This window comes from Tribolium madens, unplaced genomic scaffold (assembly GCF_015345945.1).
Source record: "Tribolium madens isolate multiple individuals breed KSU strain unplaced genomic scaffold, Tmad_KSU_1.1 Scaffold_3;HRSCAF=73;Tcas5.2_LG2, whole genome shotgun sequence".
In the NCBI taxonomy this organism is placed as follows: Eukaryota; Metazoa; Arthropoda; class Insecta; order Coleoptera; family Tenebrionidae; genus Tribolium; species Tribolium madens.
The window spans coordinates 9,429,319-9,448,057 of record NW_025401006.1 but is presented as its reverse complement, the minus strand read 5'-3'; the positions used below and the strand labels follow the sequence as shown (position 1 = coordinate 9,448,057).

General features: G+C 28.9%; 4 protein-coding genes, 1 long non-coding RNA gene and 1 pseudogene across 5 annotated transcripts; 2 read left to right on the top strand and 4 right to left on the bottom strand.

Annotated features, from left to right (window-relative positions):
• Window positions 1-1,662: 1,662 nt before the first annotated feature.
• Window positions 1,663-2,534, bottom strand: LOC123007694 (annotated as a pseudogene).
• A 1,031-nt stretch (window positions 2,535-3,565) lies between these two features.
• Window positions 3,566-10,369, bottom strand: LOC123007693. The gene is made up of 4 exons (XM_044403108.1): window positions 10,329-10,369; window positions 3,878-4,253; window positions 3,675-3,830; window positions 3,566-3,628 (listed from the first exon to the last, which is right to left on the bottom strand). The coding sequence occupies exons 1-4, from the start codon at window positions 10,367-10,369 to the stop codon at window positions 3,566-3,568; spliced, it is 636 nt and encodes a 211-aa protein (XP_044259043.1).
• A 470-nt stretch (window positions 10,370-10,839) lies between these two features.
• LOC123007150 lies at window positions 10,840-11,983 on the top strand. The gene is made up of 2 exons (XR_006412851.1): window positions 10,840-11,114; window positions 11,868-11,983. It is a non-coding gene; the product is annotated as an uncharacterized LOC123007150 (long non-coding RNA).
• A 1,768-nt stretch (window positions 11,984-13,751) lies between these two features.
• Window positions 13,752-15,181, bottom strand: LOC123007148 (venom acid phosphatase Acph-1-like). Its single transcript, XM_044402245.1, has 6 exons — window positions 15,064-15,181; window positions 14,910-15,014; window positions 14,436-14,858; window positions 14,259-14,382; window positions 13,998-14,206; window positions 13,752-13,943 (listed from the first exon to the last, which is right to left on the bottom strand). The coding sequence occupies exons 1-6, from the start codon at window positions 15,172-15,174 to the stop codon at window positions 13,791-13,793; spliced, it is 1,125 nt and encodes a 374-aa protein (XP_044258180.1). The 5' UTR covers window positions 15,175-15,181; the 3' UTR covers window positions 13,752-13,790.
• Window positions 15,182-15,400: 219 nt separating this feature from the next.
• On the top strand, window positions 15,401-18,273 carry LOC123007688 (venom acid phosphatase Acph-1-like). Its single transcript, XM_044403099.1, has 7 exons — window positions 15,401-15,474; window positions 15,522-15,687; window positions 15,740-15,844; window positions 15,901-16,323; window positions 16,388-16,511; window positions 16,566-16,774; window positions 16,834-18,273. The coding sequence occupies exons 1-7, from the start codon at window positions 15,401-15,403 to the stop codon at window positions 16,984-16,986; spliced, it is 1,254 nt and encodes a 417-aa protein (XP_044259034.1). The 3' UTR covers window positions 16,987-18,273.
• LOC123007149 (venom acid phosphatase Acph-1-like) lies at window positions 17,216-18,664 on the bottom strand. Its single transcript, XM_044402246.1, has 6 exons — window positions 18,554-18,664; window positions 18,400-18,504; window positions 17,924-18,346; window positions 17,742-17,865; window positions 17,480-17,688; window positions 17,216-17,428 (listed from the first exon to the last, which is right to left on the bottom strand). The coding sequence occupies exons 1-6, from the start codon at window positions 18,662-18,664 to the stop codon at window positions 17,276-17,278; spliced, it is 1,125 nt and encodes a 374-aa protein (XP_044258181.1). The 3' UTR covers window positions 17,216-17,275.
• Window positions 18,665-18,739: the final 75 nt, after the last annotated feature.

Below are 18,739 nucleotides of genomic sequence, written 5' to 3'. Positions count from 1 at the left end.
TATCTGATTAACTACTGAAATAATTTATTTTGATATTTTTGAGTCTTATTTATTTGTATTTTTTGTTAGTTTGCTTGTAATGCGTGGTTTTTAGTTTTATTATTATTTTTTACAGTGTTTGGAATCAATAAGTATAAAGCAATATAATTTAAGTTCTTGACAGAAATCTTTCACTTGTCTGGGTCCAAGATTTAGAGGTTTGGTATCAGAACATCTGGTCATAAATAAAGCCGCTTTTCCCTCTGTAGGGATGCACCCTTTTTTGTTATAAGTCTTAATCAAAGAGTCCTTGTCTGCGGTTTAAACCTCGTTTTTAGATTGTCCTTCTGTTGGTTGGAGGTTTGTAGTCACCGTAGAAGAAATGCATTTCTAGTTTAGTCGATTTATCAAAGACCATTTTAACAATCGCGAAAGTTTGCCGACACTTTGCCATACATTACAGGCGAGATACTAGGGAATGCAATCAAGTAAGGTCTTTGTTATATCGATATTGAATTAAGGTAATCCAATAAGGAAAATGCAAGGAAGGCATAGAAAAGCTTAATAAGGGCCCAGTGTGGATATTGAAGATAACACAAACCGGGAGAATATGATAAAAGCTCGAGAATCTAAACTATGAAGTAAATGGCTTTTGAAAATAGAGAGGGTGCGTCAAGAAATCCCGACCAAGTATGTGCGCGGTGTTGAATTACAAATACAGCTAGATCTAGGGGAACGATGAATATACCGATTTGGCTAATATTAACAGAGTGCATGTCTCCAGGGGAAGGGACCGACAATCCGATTCATACACATTTCAAATATTTGACCGGAAACTTGTTGACTCAACGTATTATTACGACGCCTTTGCCGATAAAGTATCATAACAGAGTAAGATATTCAAAATTGTTATCGACTTATTTTAATAAAAGCGCCACGCAGGAATGTTTGTTATTAAAACGTTAAAAATTCATTTTCTTGTCGTGTTGTAAAGGTTTTTTCATTTTTCACTCATCTCGTGTTTAAATTACCTACGAGCAAAAATTAAACGTTGGTGAGATGGCAATATGAGTGGAAATAAAACGGCGGAATGTTACAAAGGAGCATTGCTGTGTCTCTCAGGAACCATCAACTTGCATACTTAGACAAAAGCTCGTCACATTGGTATTCGGAGAGATTAAAATGAGAACAGAATGCAAAATGGGGACTCTATTCTGACACGTTTTTACATCGCCGCATTTAACATTAAGGGCATAATGTATTAAAATTTAAAACATTTCACATTATTTTATTATTCAGACTTCAGATCCATTACCTAATTTCAAATAAAATATTTATGTACAAATGAAATTTATTATAGACAACCCGCAATACGGCGGCGTATTATTGGTAAACGAAAATGAAAGCTCCGTTAATTAAGCTATAATTTTTTTAAATTGTTTCCGATAGTATAATATATTACATAGTGCTCGTGCCAAGTTTAATTGCTGATATCACTCCCAAGTTTAACACAAAGTGACAGGAGCCTGTCCTATTGCATTTGTACTGCAGAAACTCTATTATCCCAAAATCCAATCCAAGCACACATGACCTAATTCATCCTACAACACTACATTGTTATGTAAATTTTCAAGTAACTTGCATTTCAGGAGTGAATAGCACAAGAAATGGTCAAGTAATTTTTCAACTTGATGTTTGTTTAAATTGTATCAGATTAATCAGGTGCGAAATAACTGGATCCTGTTATCTAGAAATTAAACTGTTATTAAAAATGTTAGTTTGTACCTACAAAATAAAGTAGTGACTAATCAAGAACAAATAATCCGTGTGCTGTAAATTTTTGGGGTAATGTGTAAACCTGCAGGAAGAATCTTTTTACATCATTATCATTTTCGTTGCCATTATTGGTTGTAATATCTTCAAATAAATCAACTGTTTTTGCAACCTTTAAAACACAGTTAAGTTTAAATTTATAAATTGTTGAAATATACTTTATTACAAAAATGTGTAACTGAATAAATTAAAAAAATTATTTGAAATATAATTTGGATCATCCAATAACCAGGTAGCACAAAAAGTATTATAAGAATATTTTTTTGGGGGTAATAATCAACATGAATGTCTTCACAAAATGAATAAATTATAGTTGCTACTTCAATTACAATATGAGTGATTTTAACAAAAATATAAAAGCCAACAATATCTTCAATTTTGGTTTTTAATTCAAAATAAATTTGATAACATTTAATAATTTTGTATCTTATTACAAATTGTTTACAATTAGTATTTAAATGGTTTATTAAATGTGAACTTGCGTTAATAAAGTAAAACACTAGGCTTTCTGCAGTCACTTGTATTGCAAAAATGAAAATAAATCTAAAACGACAGATAAAAAGCGAGACACCTACAACGTAAATAAGAGGAAAATTCAGAATTATTAAAATGAACGTATTTATACAATGTGTAATGAAAAAGTATCTTAAATTTCGTGTTAATTTTTTACTGTTGAACTGTTTATCAGTTATTTTGAAAATTAGCTTTTCTAATTGCAACATTTTGTTAAATAATTTAACAATTTTTGTTTGTTTTGCAAATATCGTACCAATCAATACTAAAAGATAAATATAACGCATTATTCGCGAAATGTGTGATGAAACGTTCCCATATTTATCAAACTTACTGTAACAACTACTAATCTTTGAACTTATTGCAAACAATGTTAGTGCTTGCATACAGTTGATCAAAACTTTCACTTATTTCTTTTATTTATTTTCATAGTATTTTCAAAACATAATGGAAAATTTTAAAGATATTTGCGATATCATTTCTACAGTATTTACAGCTTGGAAGTTCACTTCGCTACCAATTTACAAATTCTATAGTATTGGGGATTCTAAAAAAGAACATTTTTTAGTGTAAAATCATACAACTTTTTTTTTGGGAATTTTAGTATTTTTGGGTATAATGTGGCCTTATTTGCGAACATCATTTGTAAATGATGAAGGCGAAATGCATTTAGATATTTCATCATTCGAGCTTTGTATACGTTTCTTGTATGATATTGGGAATTATTCTCTTCTGTCATAGAATCAAGGAAGACATTAAAAATATCTCTTTTGAATTATTATTTAGCGAAAAATTGTTGGACAATCTTACAGAGAAAAAATAAATTACTATAATAGTATCAAAAAGACAATTTTACTATTTGCTGTTACAAAATATACAATAGTACAGTAATAGAATTGTTTATAAGACCTGAAGATAACGTAAATATCGTAATGTATTACTCAACTTGGTGCTTCCAGTTTCATTCACAGTTAATCATAACTTTGTATCTTATTATTTTAAAAAAGCAATACCAAATTTTTAATCTTTAATACCAAGTTTAATTGCTGATATCACTCCCAAGTTTAATACAAAGTGACAGGAGCCTGTCCTATGGCATTTGTACTGCAGAAACTGTTTATCCCAAAATCCAATCCAAGCACACAAGACCTGATTCATCCTACAACACTATATTGTTATGTAAATTTTCTAGTAACTTGCATTTAAGAGTGAATAAATCAAGAAAGAGCCGAGTAATTTTTTAACTTGATGTTTGTTTAAATTGTATCAAATAAATCAAATGCGAGGTAACTGATCCAGTCATCTAGAAATTAAATTGTAATTAAAAATGTCAGTATGTATGTACCTACAAAATAAAGTAGTGACCAATCAAGAACAAATAATCCGTGTGCTGTAAATTTTTGGGGTAATGTGTAAACCTGTAGGAAGAATCTTTTTACATTATTATCATTTTCGTTGTCATTATTGGTTGTAATATCTTCAAATAAATCAACTATATTTGCAACCTTCAAAAACACAGTTAAGTTTATATTTATAAATTGTTGAAATATACTTTATTACAAAAATGTGTAACTGAATAAGTTAAAAACATTATTTGAAATATAATTTGAACCATCCAATAACCATTTAGCACAAAAAGAATATTTTTTTGGGAGTAATAATCAACATGAATGTCTTCACAAAATGAATAAATCATGGTTGCTACTTCAATTACAATATGTGTGATTTTAACAAAAATATAAAAGCCAACAATTTCTTCAATTTTTGTTTTTAATTCAAAAGAAATTTGATAACATTTAATAATTTTGTGTCTTATTGCAAATTGTTTACAATTAGTGTTTAAATGGTTTATTAAATGTGAACTTGCATTAATAAAGTAAAACACTAAGCCTTCTGCAGTCACTTGAATTACAGAAGTAAAAATAAATCTACAACAACAGATAAAGAGCGAGACACCTACAATGTAAATAAGAGGAAAATTCAGAATAATAAGAATGAATATATTTATATAGTGGATAATGAAAAAGTATCTTAAATTTCGTGTTAATTTATTACTTTCAAACTGTTTATCAGTTATTGTGAAAATTAGTTTTTCTAATTGCAACATTTTATTAAATAATTTAACAATTTTTGTTTGTTTTGCAAATATCGTACCAATCAATACTAACAGATAAATATAACGCATAATTCGCGAAATGTGTGATGAAACGTGGCCATATTTATCAAACTTACTGTGACAACTACTAATCTTTGAACTTATTGCAAACAATGTTAGTGATAACACAAATATGTTTAAGAATTTATCTTTTGTACTACGCTTAAAATCATTATTTTTTCTCAATGAATAAGAAGTTAAACCAAAACATTTACACACAAAAAACAGTGTGGAAAATGAGGCAATTAACTGACTTTTCATGACTATCGTTTGTAAAAATACCAAACGTAACACTTCGTTATTTTATCCATTAATCAATAATATTATTAGTCACTTAAATTAATATATTTATTGTTTACATGTTACATATTATGATTGCATACAATTGATCAAAACTTTCACTTATTTCTTTTATTTATTGTCATAGTATTTTCAAAACATAATGGAAAATTTTAAAGATATTTGCGATATCATTTCTCCACTATTTACAGCTTGGAAGTTTACTTCGCTACCAATTTACAAACTCCAAGGTATCGCGGGCTCTAATGAAAGAAAATTTATTAGTGTAAACTCATACACGTATTTCCTGGGAATTTTGGTATTTTTGGGTATAATGTGGCCTTATTTGCGAACATCATTTGTGAATGATGAAGGCGAAATGCATTTAGATATTGCATCATTCGAGCTTTGTATACGTTTTTTGTATGATATTGCGATTATACTCTTCTGTCATAGAAATAAGGAAGACATTGGAAATGTCCCTTTTGAATTATTATCTAGCGAAAAATTGTTGGAAAACCTTACAGAGAGGAAAATAAGTTACTACAATAATATCAAAAAGACAACTTTACTATTTGCTGTTACAAAATATGCAATGGTTATTATTCCTACAGTAGTAGAATTATTTATAAGACCTGAAGATAGCGTAAATATCGTAGTGTATTACTCAACTTGGTGCTTCCAGTTTCATTCACAGTTAATCATAACTTTGTATCTTATTATTTTAAGAAAGCAATACCAAATTTTCAATCTCTATTTAGAAAATAATAAGCGGAATTACATGAATTATAAGAGAATTAAAAAAATCATCGAAATGCATTTATTTTTACGCAGAATTGTAACATTGATAAAGAAAGCTTTTCAAAATTATATACTAATAAAAACTTTAATGGATCTAAGTATGAGTGCCACAGGAGTTTTCTTTTTTATCCAAATTGTTTTAACACAAACACACCAGAATAGTTTGTTATATTTGGTCATTGCGATTTGGCTACTTCTTACTGTAGCTGAAGACTTCACAACTGCAATTATTTACGAAACTATAATACAACAGGTTTGTCAAAAAACATTTTTACTCTAATAGGATAAACTTTTAGGACAAATTAAGTAAACGTCATATACTTAATAATATTTTAGGAAATAACAGTAACAACAAATTTATACCGTATAAAACGGTAAACGATTGATAATTTTATTTGGGACTTTGCTTATTGTTTTGTCAATTTTTAGCAAATTCTTCACAGTTTGTACCATCACAATAATAATTTACATTTTATGGTATGCGGCTTTTTTCCATTAAATGGTACTGTTGTTCAATGGGTGAGTTTAAAATCTCTTTTAGCTTTAAATAACAAAATTCTAACAGATGTTGGGAGGAGTGGGAACCTACATTATATATTTATTACAATTTTAGGAATTACTTAAAAACGTGCAAACCAATTTAAGTCAGTTGTTAATTAACAATAAAATTCAAAGTTTCTTTTGTTGTATATGTTTTAATTATTGAAATTAGTGGTTATACATTTACTTATAAATTACGTTATTTTGAGAGTGCTTTCAAGCTAAATTAAGTAGACGTAATTATTATTATTAGATTATTATCAGGTAATCATAAGTGTGTTTATCAAAAGTAGTAGAAAACCATGTTACATAATTTACATTAAGATAATTTTGTATGTGTCAATAAGTTTGCTTACAAATAAATACTCTAGCTAGAGAATTTTTCTATAATTTATCAGATGTATTAATAAGTGTTTTTCAATAATTCAAGGAAAAATAAAATTGAAATCTGATAACGTAGAAGATGGTTATCTTATCAGGTTATCATATTTCAAGGACAAGAAACACAAAATGGAGAATTAAAATTGAAATGTCTGGAAATTATTTGCTCTGATATGAAAAAGTTTTTCTTTTTCATATATGTTGCTACTTATTGACGTAGGTACAAATTGCAAAAATAATAAAGTTGAAAATAAAGTTGACTAAAATTCTATTATATAATATCTCTTCAATAATAAATAATAATACAGTCAAAGAATCTAATAAGTCAAACAACTGCACCAATTACTCCTATGTGGCAATACACTGCTTTTGCTGTTTACCATACGTGGCATATAGTAATTAAGCGCAAATCTGAAAACTTTTTTCCTAGGAATAGTTTTTTTAATAGCAATGGTCGATTTTGTATTAATTGAAAATACCTACTCGTAGTGTGAATTTCACTGAATTATTAACATTGTTTCTACAAAATTCGTGTTTGTTATTTATTGTATGTTGCAATAAACGAAAAGCAATTGTAAAAAACGTACAAACTGGAAACTTGGAAATTTTTATTCTAAAATCATTGCAATACAAATATAATTTAGAAAAATAAAGTAGAAAAACTGTGTAATTAATTGTCTAACAAAATAAAAACAAAATAAATAATGTAAGGTTTAAACAATGTGACAATCAAATTATTGAAGTTACATGAAGTTGTCGATAATTTTTTTAACAAAAAACGTTTTTGATGTTTGGTGGTTAAGTTTGGTGACATTATTTCAATTCATTGAGAATGTTTTTTTTCAAAACCTTTTAATTGTTTAGATTTAATGTTTAATTTGATATGTAACTAACTTATTTTTATGATTTGTGTGGACAATTCTTGCCAGTTTAGAAGATTTTTTAGGTTTTTATAATTTTATCTGGTAGAAAAAGAAAAAAGTAACAAAAACAGATGTTGGGAGGAGTGGGATCGTGCGTATGTACATAAATATATTATACATACATTTATTTATTATAATTTTAGAGATTACTTAAGAAAAAATGTACAAATCAATTTAGGAGTCAGATAAAACTTTTTTTTTTTGTTGTATAAGTTTTAGTTATTGTGGTTATAGATATACAAATATAGTTATTTTAAAAATGCTTCTTTAAACCTTCTTTATTGGAATAATACTTTTCGCAGTTCTGTTATTTCTTGGTTTGGAAAATGTTTATAATACTGATGGATACGTGATAATAGAATATAGAGTCAATTTGGTTGAAATGCTAACATTTTGTCTGCAAAACTCATGCTTGTTTATTACTTGTTATGTGGAGGGAGAGATTTTATTTAACATTTCGCTTGTTGGAGGTGCGCGATTTTCCAGACAGCCTGTATAATCACTTCTCATATAGAACAATAATCGTTTTATTTATAGACATTATACTAGCTATTAACAAAATTAAATCCCAAGGGATGCAGACCAGTTTTGTGTAATTACGCAAGAAAAAGTTAAAATGTTAAAGGTTTTTTTTGTGATTCTTGTTAGAACTATGCCTCCTAAAAATATTTCTGATATCGTTTCCGTCATATTTGTATTTTGGAAATATACAGCTTTGCCTGTATATTGTTTAAAAAATGATTTCAATTTGCAAAGCAAAATATTTGCAAGTCGACAGTCCCAAATATATCTTACAGGGATAATTGGGTTTTTCCTGTTATTTGTATTTTCTGTCAAAACTGTGTATATTGGTAGCAATAATGAGTTGCATGTGAATGTTGAGCTTTTTGAGTTGGCATTGGTTTTCTGTGAAAATATTTTTATTATTGTGTTTTCGCACTGTAAACGAAAAAGAATTAAATATTTAATGGCAAAGTTTGTAACTTTAGATAGAATTATTTTTAAAATAACCAAAAAGAAGTTATCTTATCATAGACATGTAAGATTACAAATTTTTAAAATTGTATTGACTGAGTATGGGATGACGATTTTTTGTTGTGTTTTGGATTGTATTAACAATCCCAATGAAAAATTAAACACAATCATATATTTTCTTTCCTGGAGTTATCATTTCATTTTTGAATTGTTTATAATTGCTTTTTTAATAATTTTGAAAAAGCAGTATGAAGCAATTTTATTCTTTATAGAGGCCATGAGACATATTAGTGACTACAGTAGCAAAGAAATTTTGAAATTGTATCATGTTTTGAGGCATGTGTTTTTTTTAATCAAAAAGGACTTCCAGTTTTATATTTTCATAAAAATTATAATTGATTTGTTTATTACTACAACTGGTATATACTATCATACAAGAGTAATTTTTGGAGGCGAAGCTAAAATTTTTTTATCAACAATTCTTAATTTTTTAATTTGGATCATTTTAATATCGATTTCCGATTTTACGATAATATTTTATTTAGATAAAATAATAGTTAAGGTATTTTTATCCTAATACACTTATGTTATATTTTTCAAGTTTTTTTTTAGGACAAATTACTAAGCAGCGAACTAGAAAGTATTCTAAACATACGTTATTTTCGATGTGTTTATAAACAGGTAGGTAGAGTATTTAAGAAAAATGACAAGAATAAATATTTCGTAACTTTCAGGAGACTTTATATAGTCTAAATTCAAATAAATTAAATTTTATGGTGTATGGACTTTTTCCTTTGAATTGCAAATTTGTTTGTTGGGTGGGTTTTATGGGTTCATATTTACTTTAATTTAAAATAAATTATCTTTTCAGATGGTTGCAAATATTGTTACTTATGTCATGTATTTTATACAATTTGGAGAAGTTGTAAATGTAAAGAAAAGGTCAACTTACGTTAATTGATATATGCAAGAAAAAGTAAAACAGAATGAAAATTTATAATAAATAATAATTTATCGATGGTTATTATATTTTGAGCAAACTGCATGTATGTGTGTCACATATGACTCACAAATATCAATATGCTAAACTTTACTAACATCTCCAAATAGTTTTATTTATTAAATAAATATTTATTTAAATCGATATTCTATATTCAATCTACGACATTAATTCTCACGGTGTCTGCATACATACATTATAAAATATAAAATCTTTTTTGTAAAGTCCAATAATAATGCTCTCCGACAAAATTTTTAAATTAATTTGTGAATGACAAGAGACAACGTACAGTGATGGACAGTGAATTTCGTCCACACAACTTCCCTTACAGATTAAAAGTGTAAATTATTCTTTATTTTTCTAACCTGGTTTCAGAATTTTGATTAACATTTGTCATGTTGACAGAATGCTCGATGCTCCTTGCTACTTTTTACCTTTGTCCTTTGAAATGGTAGTCCTTGGTATGCCCAAAAGTATAGATACACGTCTTTGAGACATACCTTCTTGTACCAAAAAGATAATTTTTATTTTATTAAACGCACACTGCTGGCATATTCAAATTTGATTAAATTTGATTAGTCTTGAAGTACGTAGCGTAAACAAGTATTACACAATTACTTTGGTTAGTTGACTGCCCCCAAAGCTTTTATTAATTTTAAAAACTTAAGCTGTAAGCAAAAATGTTTTTCTTATTTTTTACTTTTTAGTATTTTTTTTTAAATAAAAGTGCAGGTATTTTTTAAAAAAATTTTTTTATATATTTTTATTTTTTGCTTTTTAGTCTTTTTTCTATTTAATTTATTCTGTTTTGTGAAATTCTTTACATTTCAAACACAAATAATAATTTTGATTTATTGAATAGAATTGAATCTGTCTCAAACAGTGATGTTGAAATTTCATCTCGTAATATCTCTGTAGGGAATAGGGTGTTGGATTTACCTTTACAAACCCTAGCGATTTTTCTGTTCTATCGCATGGAGTTGGGTCCATCTTCCTAGTTCAATTAGGGGCTGAGATATTGACAATTGTTTATAAATTATTGATTATAGCAAACATTATTGTATTGTCACGGGAATTAATTATGTATGCAAAATTTCAGCTTGTTCGGACGACAGAAACTGTCTTAAATTTGACTCGCAAAATTTTGTGGAGACAGACAAAGAAACAGAGCAAATTAAATAAAAGTTTTTTTATAATAACTGAACTTGTTGAAAACATACGCGAATCTTTCGTTCTTTTCAATTTGCTTTTGTTTTTACAATACATTGCCGGACAATAAATTTGGTCCACAACAAATGACCAAACAAATGATATTAGTGGACCCATTTTTTTTTATAAAATTGGCAGTTACTGACATCAAAGTTTATTTAAGTTTTGTCTTATCTTATGTATACAATATATTTTGTGGATAAATATTTAAAGTAAGATTTGTAAAAATTCTCAGGGCGTCAACATACAGAATCGTGTAATATTGTTACAACATACTTACTAAAATGTACAGTTGCCACCCAATGCATTTATTAAAAAAATACTAGATTTTTGCAGTAAACACAGTTATGCCGTTGAAATTGTGCTTATGGCTCGCTAAATGAAAAGTAAAATAGTGTAAAAACTCGTTTGTGAGTTAAAACTGTCTAGTGGCAGGGCGATATGGCTTTAGTCCAACAATACTTTATTAGCCTTCTTCTTACAGTATCTAAGCTAACTGTGGCACCTGCAGCATGTTGTTAGGAAAGTAAGTAAATTTTTTATATAAAAGTTTTTTTTTTCAAACCGTGGATTGAGTACTATAACTAAATAAATAACACAAATTGTTTGGATTTTTTTTTAGTTACCTATCCCAATAGATAGTTCTGAAACAAAGTCTTAAATGCTAAAACTTAAAAGTATACCTATTATTTGCTGGTGCTTCAGATAGTGAAACCAAAAACTATAAAACTGGTTATGGTTAGACATTTTTGTTAATTATTATTTCAAAATAATAATATTAATTGGTATAAAAATTAACCAGTACAGTGGGTTCATCTAAATTTGTGCGGCGCAACTTGTACTGTTGTGGCACAGACCTGCTGATTTTTTAAAATTCTACAATTGTTTTTCTGTGTTACCTCAAAACTGTAAATTTTCTGTTACTTACTTACTGTTACAGTACGCAATCCACGAAATATAATTTTACTATTTTTTAATCCACAAACTGTAAACCTGTGCATTAATTTCATTGTTTGGGTCAAAATAAAAAAAATTATTTTTAAACACAACTTATTGAGTTGCATTTTTATGGAGAAAATATTGTAAATTGTTTTTGAAATGGTATATAAAAATAAAATTCAGCGAGTGGTGGTTAGTCACTTTTTGATAAAATCTGTATTTTTACTGAAACACTTTTATTTTAGATTTTTATCTAACATGTAGAGGATTCATAATGTACAAATAAAAAACTATTCGATATTATTTCTTTTAAACTTACATTCATTTTGTATTATTACAGCAATTTCGTTTCCGGAAATATGACAGCAATTAATTGAACATAAGTTTAAATATTGTACTTTATAAACTTATAGAATTATGTACAGATATTTCTACAATAAAATGATTTAAAATCTGTATTTTATTTTCATATTTTCTACAGCTTTTCCCATTAAAAAATTTAAAGAAAGTAAATTGTATTGCCAAGTAGGAAACTAATTTGTTGATGTTATCTATTTGTATCTTTTTATTACTATTCATTTAGAATAGCTTTTTTCTAAAAGAATGTAACACTGGAGCGGTTGTATTATTTTTTAAAGCAATCTTGAAGCTCATATTTCTTGATTATTTTCAAAGTGGGGGGGGGGGGTCCTAAATTATATCAGATACTCAAATTATATCACCACCATGTTGTAAGTATAATTGTTATAGTAGTATAATAGTTGTAAGTCATAGGGATACAGATCAAAGAAAAACAGAGGAAGATCCACTACAAGAAAATATTTTTTAGCTTTTATGAGTCAAGATGGGTGGTGACCTGGCACGAGTTAAACACCCTTCAACTGTAATTGTTTATTTCATACGTCCACACTTCGTGGTATAACTAACTTTAATAATTATTATGATAATATTCAACGACTCATCTTTACAAAAACTCAGTACGTAACGATAAATAAAAAGGAGCAAAGGTTTTATGAAATATAAATGTAAAAATAATGAATGATTCACCGCGGAGCTTCGGCCGGCCTCCACAGATAGTGTCACTTGTGAAGAATATAATAATAATAATACAAATTTCTTTAACCATTTACATTAAACATTTTGCACAATAATTTAAATATACAAAGTTACCAAGCAAAATTTGCAAGGTAAGTTTATTATTTTTATTCTAAAATGACTAAACTGTTTGTCATGTAGGTTTAAAAGATAAGAAACTATTTTAATCATCCTTTAATGTTTATATCCTAGATGATATGCTAAAGGCAAGTCGTCAATATGCAATGACCAAAGAAAATCATACTTACTTCATGAAATACATTATATTATTTTGAAAAATTATGAATACATTATTCCTGTTGCGATGATTATAGAATAATAAAAGCAGCTGTTTAAAACTGTAATAGATCAAAGCAAATTCCATTTTTGAGAAAATGATGAATTTTATTTTCTTTACTTCTTTAGTGTTGGTGCCAATTTTTTTATCTCACATACTCAGACTTGAAAAACTTTAACGTAGAACATACTATAAGTGTTTTATCTTCTTTAATAAACATATAATTAGCCAGGTCATGTTAATGAGTAATTATGATTGTAATCAGTGAGCAATTCATCATTATACCAGGAAATGTTTTTTTTTTTAGATTAATATGTAATTATATGTAATTGTGATTGTCTAAAATCTTTTTTCAAAAGTTTTTGTTTCATAAACGACGATAATAGTTATTTATTATGTATTTTAAGGGCATTGTTAGGCCAACAAGGGAGGCGGAAGGCCTCCTGCACGGGACTTTTCTAAGTCGCTCGATGGCTATCGACAACAAATAATACCCGTGATATATACAACATTATAAAAAAAAACAAATAAAACTAAAATTATCAAGTAAAGTAGCTACAATAATACTCTATGGCATTAGTCCCTTCATAACAAGTCCTGCATAAAACTTTGATCAATAATGAACGATAATAAGATATAAATCTACCGACATACTCTTTTCGGTGGGCAAGGTATGGAAAAAAATTCAAAACAGAGAAAACAATTTCCGTTTCTTATGGTATTTTGATTGTATTTTTTAGAAAGATTCAAAATACTCTTTCACAATTCCTATTTTTTTCATAGCATTTTCTATTTGTAATACATATATGAATTTTGCGTAAATAAAACCTCAGAAAACTTTATGTATTATTCTTTTATTCATATTTTGTTGTGCACATCAGATATTACATTTTACATAAGTTCTTCTGTAGTGCTGCACTCATCGCCTTCAGTAGGTAGATTTTCACCCACAATCTCGATAAGTTGTTCAAGAGGACAGAAACTGGAACATCTAGGAATTACTAGGAGTTTGGGATCCGTCTGCTTGTAATCTTGATAATATAGCTAGAATAAAAAAATAATTAAAACATTGTTTCAATCGTAATTAAAAACAATTACCTTTAAACCATATTTCCCATCGATGAGGTGAATCTCAAAGATTACAGTAGCCCCGAAAGGGGGCACGTGTCTTGAAAATACATTCAAAGTCCTCAACATGGTAGCCACGTTCCATTCATGTGCAGAATATAAAAAGATTTTTCTTTTTTCCGGTAAAGTCCCATTTTGTTTTGCTAAACTATCTTTTATAATTTTTTTCAGCAAAAATCCTGTAAAAATTTGATTTACTTACACTTAATAAAAAAATAATTAATTACTAACCTGCAGACAATTTTTTAAGATCAGTGGTAGCAGTAGAAATTTCGTAGTCAACAGCTGCAGCGTCTTCTAAAATTTCGGAATAAACTTCTGATGCCCATTCTGGTAATTTCAATCCAAAATCTTCCTTTAAGAAACCAAAAATAGAAACTCTATTTAAAATTGTAGAATTGAACTTACTTCACATTTGAATGTGAAATAAATATTAGCAGCGTCTTTGGGCGTGAGAACTTCCATTCCAGAATATCTGCTAAGTTTTGCATACAGGTCCTTGTATTTGGCAAGAATTTCTTGTGCTTCGTCTGACAAAACGTAGTTGTAATATTCGGTAATGTAATTTGGGCAGTAACTTTGGGCTACACTGATTAAATTTCCTCCTTGTTCGATATTGAAAGGAACCGGTTGCCAGTGTAAACCAAACTCAAGAGTCTCTCCCCAAAGGGGTGGAAACAGCGAAGCAAGGACCAACTGCAGCGACATTTTAGTTCTTTTCACATTAGTGGAAATGGCATAAACAACATCGGGGCTGTATTGCTCAGGAATGAAGTCTCCATATGTTTTTCGCAAGTATTTGCCAATATTGTATTCAGTCTTTTTCCCTTTCTATAATTTTAAATTAAAAGAACAAAAACCAAAAAGTTTTTAACAACATACAGTGGTCAGTTGGCTGTAACCAAACGGTTCGTAAGTTTCTTCGGTGTAACGATCATTGGGAAATAGACTTGCTTTATCGGGTGTTCGATTACCGTGTCTAAATAACTATGATTTTTTTTATATAAAAATAATTTGATTTTTGTGTTTAACTTACCACGTGCAGTAGCACTAAAGTCTCATTTTTTTTCCCTGCAAGTTCAGCAAAATGTGCTAAACTTGTAGCTGAAAAAAATACAAGAGATAAGATGAATCGAACAATGTTCATGGTACAAACTGACAAACGGCACATGTTCCAACGGGAATATAAAGCTAAATTTTGGAAATCTTTTTATGACGTTATTTGTGTAATTATATTTGCAAATACCTAATAAGTTTATCGGTTTACAAGATAATACCTCAGCTTGTATCAATTCAATTACCGTCGCTTAATTATCAAACAAAAAATATTTAAAACTATTGTTAAAAGCTTTTAGATTAATTCATGTTTGGCAATGCTTACTCGCTTTAGCAGTATTAAATGTAATAAAATAAAATACATTACCAACAAGTTAAACTGTGATTATATGTAAATATTGTGTAATATTAACGAATTAATTATGCTATAATAAAAAGATTGCTCAAAATTGCTTTAAATACGTGCTCTCGAAATTTGTCTCTAGTTTTACTCAAAATGAGTTTACTCTTTATTTCCGTTTTTGCCATTTTTGCAGCTGTTGTTTCAGCAAATTCGACTGAAACAACAGGGCAAAAAGAAGATACTTTGGTTTTGCTCCATGTGGTAAGCAGTAATTACAAATATCTTATTAACAATTTATATAAATAAAATTTAGTTATTCAGACATGGTAACAGAACACCTGACAAAATGAGCATCTACCCTAATGACCCACACATAACGGAACTCTACACACCCTTTGGTTATAGTCAATTGACTATTGTAAGTAAACTTTGTAAAAAATATTATATAAAAATTGAATTTATTTTTGATAACAGAAAGGAAAACAAACAGAATATGGAATAGGAAAATATCTCCGAGAGACCTATGGCGATTTTATTCCCAGACAATACACTCCAGATGTGGTTTACGCAATTTCAACGAATTTTAAAAGAACTAAAATGTCTTTAGAGTTAGTCATGGCGTCACTTTTTCCTCCACTTCCAAGTGAATTGGTTATGCCCACCTTAGAATGGCAGCCAATTCCGTTTAATATACAGCCAAGTCAAGGCTTTTTGGGCGTTGCCTCTACTTATTGTGCAAGTTATATTAACGCATATTTCAAATTTTTATTGTCAGAGGAAGGCCAAGAAATTCGAGCCGAATACAAAAATTTATACCATGGATTGAGCAAAAACGCTGGACAAAGTGTTAAAACTCCCAGAGATGTAGCCGGAATTTATTTTGCTCTGAAAAGTGAAGTAAGTTGGAAAAAAAAAATCCAATATAAAAAATAACTACCGTTTTTATTTATTTGCCTGATAGGAGGATTATGGTCTCAACTTACCAGAATGGACTGAAGGACTTTACCCCGACATCATAGAAGAAGCGGCTTCTGTTGATTATGAAATTGCGACCGCAAATCCTACTTTGAGAAAATTGTCTGCAGGTTTGATTTGACAACAAATTTAGGTAAAACATAATTAAACTGTTTCTCTTGTAGGATCTTTGCTTAAAAAAATAATACAAGATAGTGTATCAAAGCAAAACGGTTCTCTACCGGAAGAAAGAAAAATTTTCTTGTACTCCGCTCACGAGTTCAATGTTGCAACAATGTTGAGAACTTTAAATGTTTTTCACAGACATGTACCACCATTTGGAGCAACAATATTTTTCGAAATACATAACATAAATGGCCAATACGGATTAAAAGTAACCAATTACCAAAAATTTGTTTCAATTAAAAAGTAATATTTTTTTTTATTTTACAGCTGTACTATCAGGATTACACTAAAGATGCTCCCAAACTTTTGACTATTCCTGGATGTTCAAGTTTTTGTGAGCTTGATCAACTATACGAATTGATGGAAGAAAATTTACCTGGGGAGGACGATGTGTGTACTCCAGCTGGTGAAACGATGTAAAAATTAATATTATTGTGGATATCACATTCAAATATTCAAGATTTAAAAATTGCGAAAACTATTGTGTTTTATTTTGAATTAAAAATTTGACCAAATTAATTTCTTTCTAAACTTTAAAGAGAAAAATAAACTTTTAACGGGTGAACATTACAAAACTCACTATACTAATAATCTGAAAATATGCAGTAAAACTACAAGAGATTTCTTTGTTAAAAAAAAAACAATGAAATAACTTTTCAAATATATTTTATTGTATTGACTATAAGCATATAATAATTGCGATCTTCATTTATACAAGTTCTCCAGAGTAATTACAGACGTCAGTTTCAGTGGGAAAATTATTTGACATCAACTCAACAAGTTTGTCAAGATCACAAAAACTTGAACATCCGGGTATAGTAAGCAGTTGTGGAGTTGCCTGACTGTAATTCTGATACAACAACTGAAAAAAATATATTTCAAATTGAGTTGATTTGTATAAATATTGTCATACCTTTAAACCATAAGTTCCGTCAATGTTGTGAATTTCAAAAAAAATCGTTGCTCCATAGGGTGGTACATGTGGATAAAACACATCTAAGGCTCTTAACATTACTCCAACGCTGTAATCATGTGCTGAATACAAGAAAATTTTGCGATCTTCTGGTAAAGAACCATCTCGTTTGGCTAAACTGTCCTCAATAATTTTTTTAAGTAAATGCCCTAAAAATCAATTGTTACATGTACCAAACAGTTTTACAAGAAATAAACAAAACCTGTAGACAATCGTTTCAAGCCAGTAGTCGCAGTGGAAAACTCTATGTAAACAGAAGAAGCCTTTTCCAAAACTTCGGGAAAAATATCTGAAGTCCAAGCAGGCAATTCAAGTCCAAAATCTTTCTAATTAAAATACAATTAAATGCACGACTGTAATCACAATGCTTTTATCTTTACATACTTCACTTTCGAGCGTTTCATAGATATTGAATATTTCTTCTGGTAAGATAATATCTTCTCCCGTGAAATTTGAAACTTGCAGATAAAGATCTTGGTAGTAATTTAAAACTTTTTGCCCTTCTTTTGACAAAAGATGTCTGTAATATTGTTGGAGGTAGTTAGTACAGTACATAGAAGGAACACGTATTAAGTCTATTCCGTCATCTATTTCATAGGGTATTGGTTGCCAGTTTAAACCCGAAGAAAAAACGTCCGAATCGAGTGGAGGAAAAAGTCCTGCAAGGACTGATTCAAGTGACATTTTAGTCCTTTTAAAATCGGTTGAAATTGCATAAGCCACTTCCGGCCCATATTGTTGAGGAATAAAATCACCATATGTTTGTCGAATATATTTTCCAATCTCAAATTCAGTTTTCTTACCTTTCTATTAAATGAATAATACAAACACTTGCTAAATGCATGAAAATAGATACTCACAGTAGTTAACTGACTGTAACCAAATGGTTTAAATGTTTCGTTAATGTGGGGATCTGTCGGAAACTGACTAAATTTATCAGGTGTTCGGTTTCCATGTCTAAATAGCTGAGTTTTCACATAAGAATTATAAAATTTGTGTTAAAAAATGTTTTACCACATGGAGAAGAACCAAACTGTCTGAACTTGTAGGAAACGCGTCCAAAATTTTTGCAGATGAAACGATCGCAAGAATCGATACAAATACAAACAATGTAACCAGCTTCATGGTTTTGGATGAAGTGGCTATTGCAGATTACGCAAAAACTTTTATCTAAAACCTGATTTTGGTTTGATTTTGTTA

What these genes read in the sequence shown, in the direction of transcription:
- LOC123007693 (XM_044403108.1), bottom strand. Translation starts at nt 10,369, where the DNA reads ATGGACCCAACTCCATGCGATAGAACAGAAAAATCGCTAGG. An exon ending in AGAACAGAAAAATCGCTAGG is followed by an intron (nt 4,254 to 10,328) that starts GTTTGTAAAGGT and finishes CTGTTGTTGTAG; the next exon opens with ATTTATTTTTACTTCTGTAA. An exon ending in TTACACATTTTTGTAATAAA is followed by an intron (nt 3,831 to 3,877) that starts GTATATTTCAAC and finishes GTGTTTTTGAAG; the next exon opens with GTTGCAAATATAGTTGATTT.
- LOC123007148 (XM_044402245.1), bottom strand. Translation starts at nt 15,174, where the DNA reads ATGAACATTGTTCGATTCATCTTATCTCTTGTATTTTTTTCAGCTACA. An exon ending in CTTTAGTGCTACTGCACGTG is followed by an intron (nt 15,015 to 15,063) that starts GTAAGTTAAACA and finishes AAAAAATCATAG; the next exon opens with TTATTTAGACACGGTAATCG. An exon ending in GTTACAGCCAACTGACCACT is followed by an intron (nt 14,859 to 14,909) that starts GTATGTTGTTAA and finishes TTAAAATTATAG; the next exon opens with AAAGGGAAAAAGACTGAATA.
- LOC123007688 (XM_044403099.1), top strand. Translation starts at nt 15,401, where the DNA reads ATGCTTACTCGCTTTAGCAGTATTAAATGTAATAAAATAAAATACATT. An exon ending in AAGTTAAACTGTGATTATAT is followed by an intron (nt 15,475 to 15,521) that starts GTAAATATTGTG and finishes TATAATAAAAAG; the next exon opens with ATTGCTCAAAATTGCTTTAA. An exon ending in TTTGAGAAAATTGTCTGCAG is followed by an intron (nt 16,512 to 16,565) that starts GTTTGATTTGAC and finishes TTTCTCTTGTAG; the next exon opens with GATCTTTGCTTAAAAAAATA.
- LOC123007149 (XM_044402246.1), bottom strand. Translation starts at nt 18,664, where the DNA reads ATGAAGCTGGTTACATTGTTTGTATTTGTATCGATTCTTGCGATCGTT. An exon ending in GTTACAGTCAGTTAACTACT is followed by an intron (nt 18,347 to 18,399) that starts GTGAGTATCTAT and finishes TTCATTTAATAG; the next exon opens with AAAGGTAAGAAAACTGAATT. An exon ending in ACGGAACTTATGGTTTAAAG is followed by an intron (nt 17,429 to 17,479) that starts GTATGACAATAT and finishes TATTTTTTTCAG; the next exon opens with TTGTTGTATCAGAATTACAG.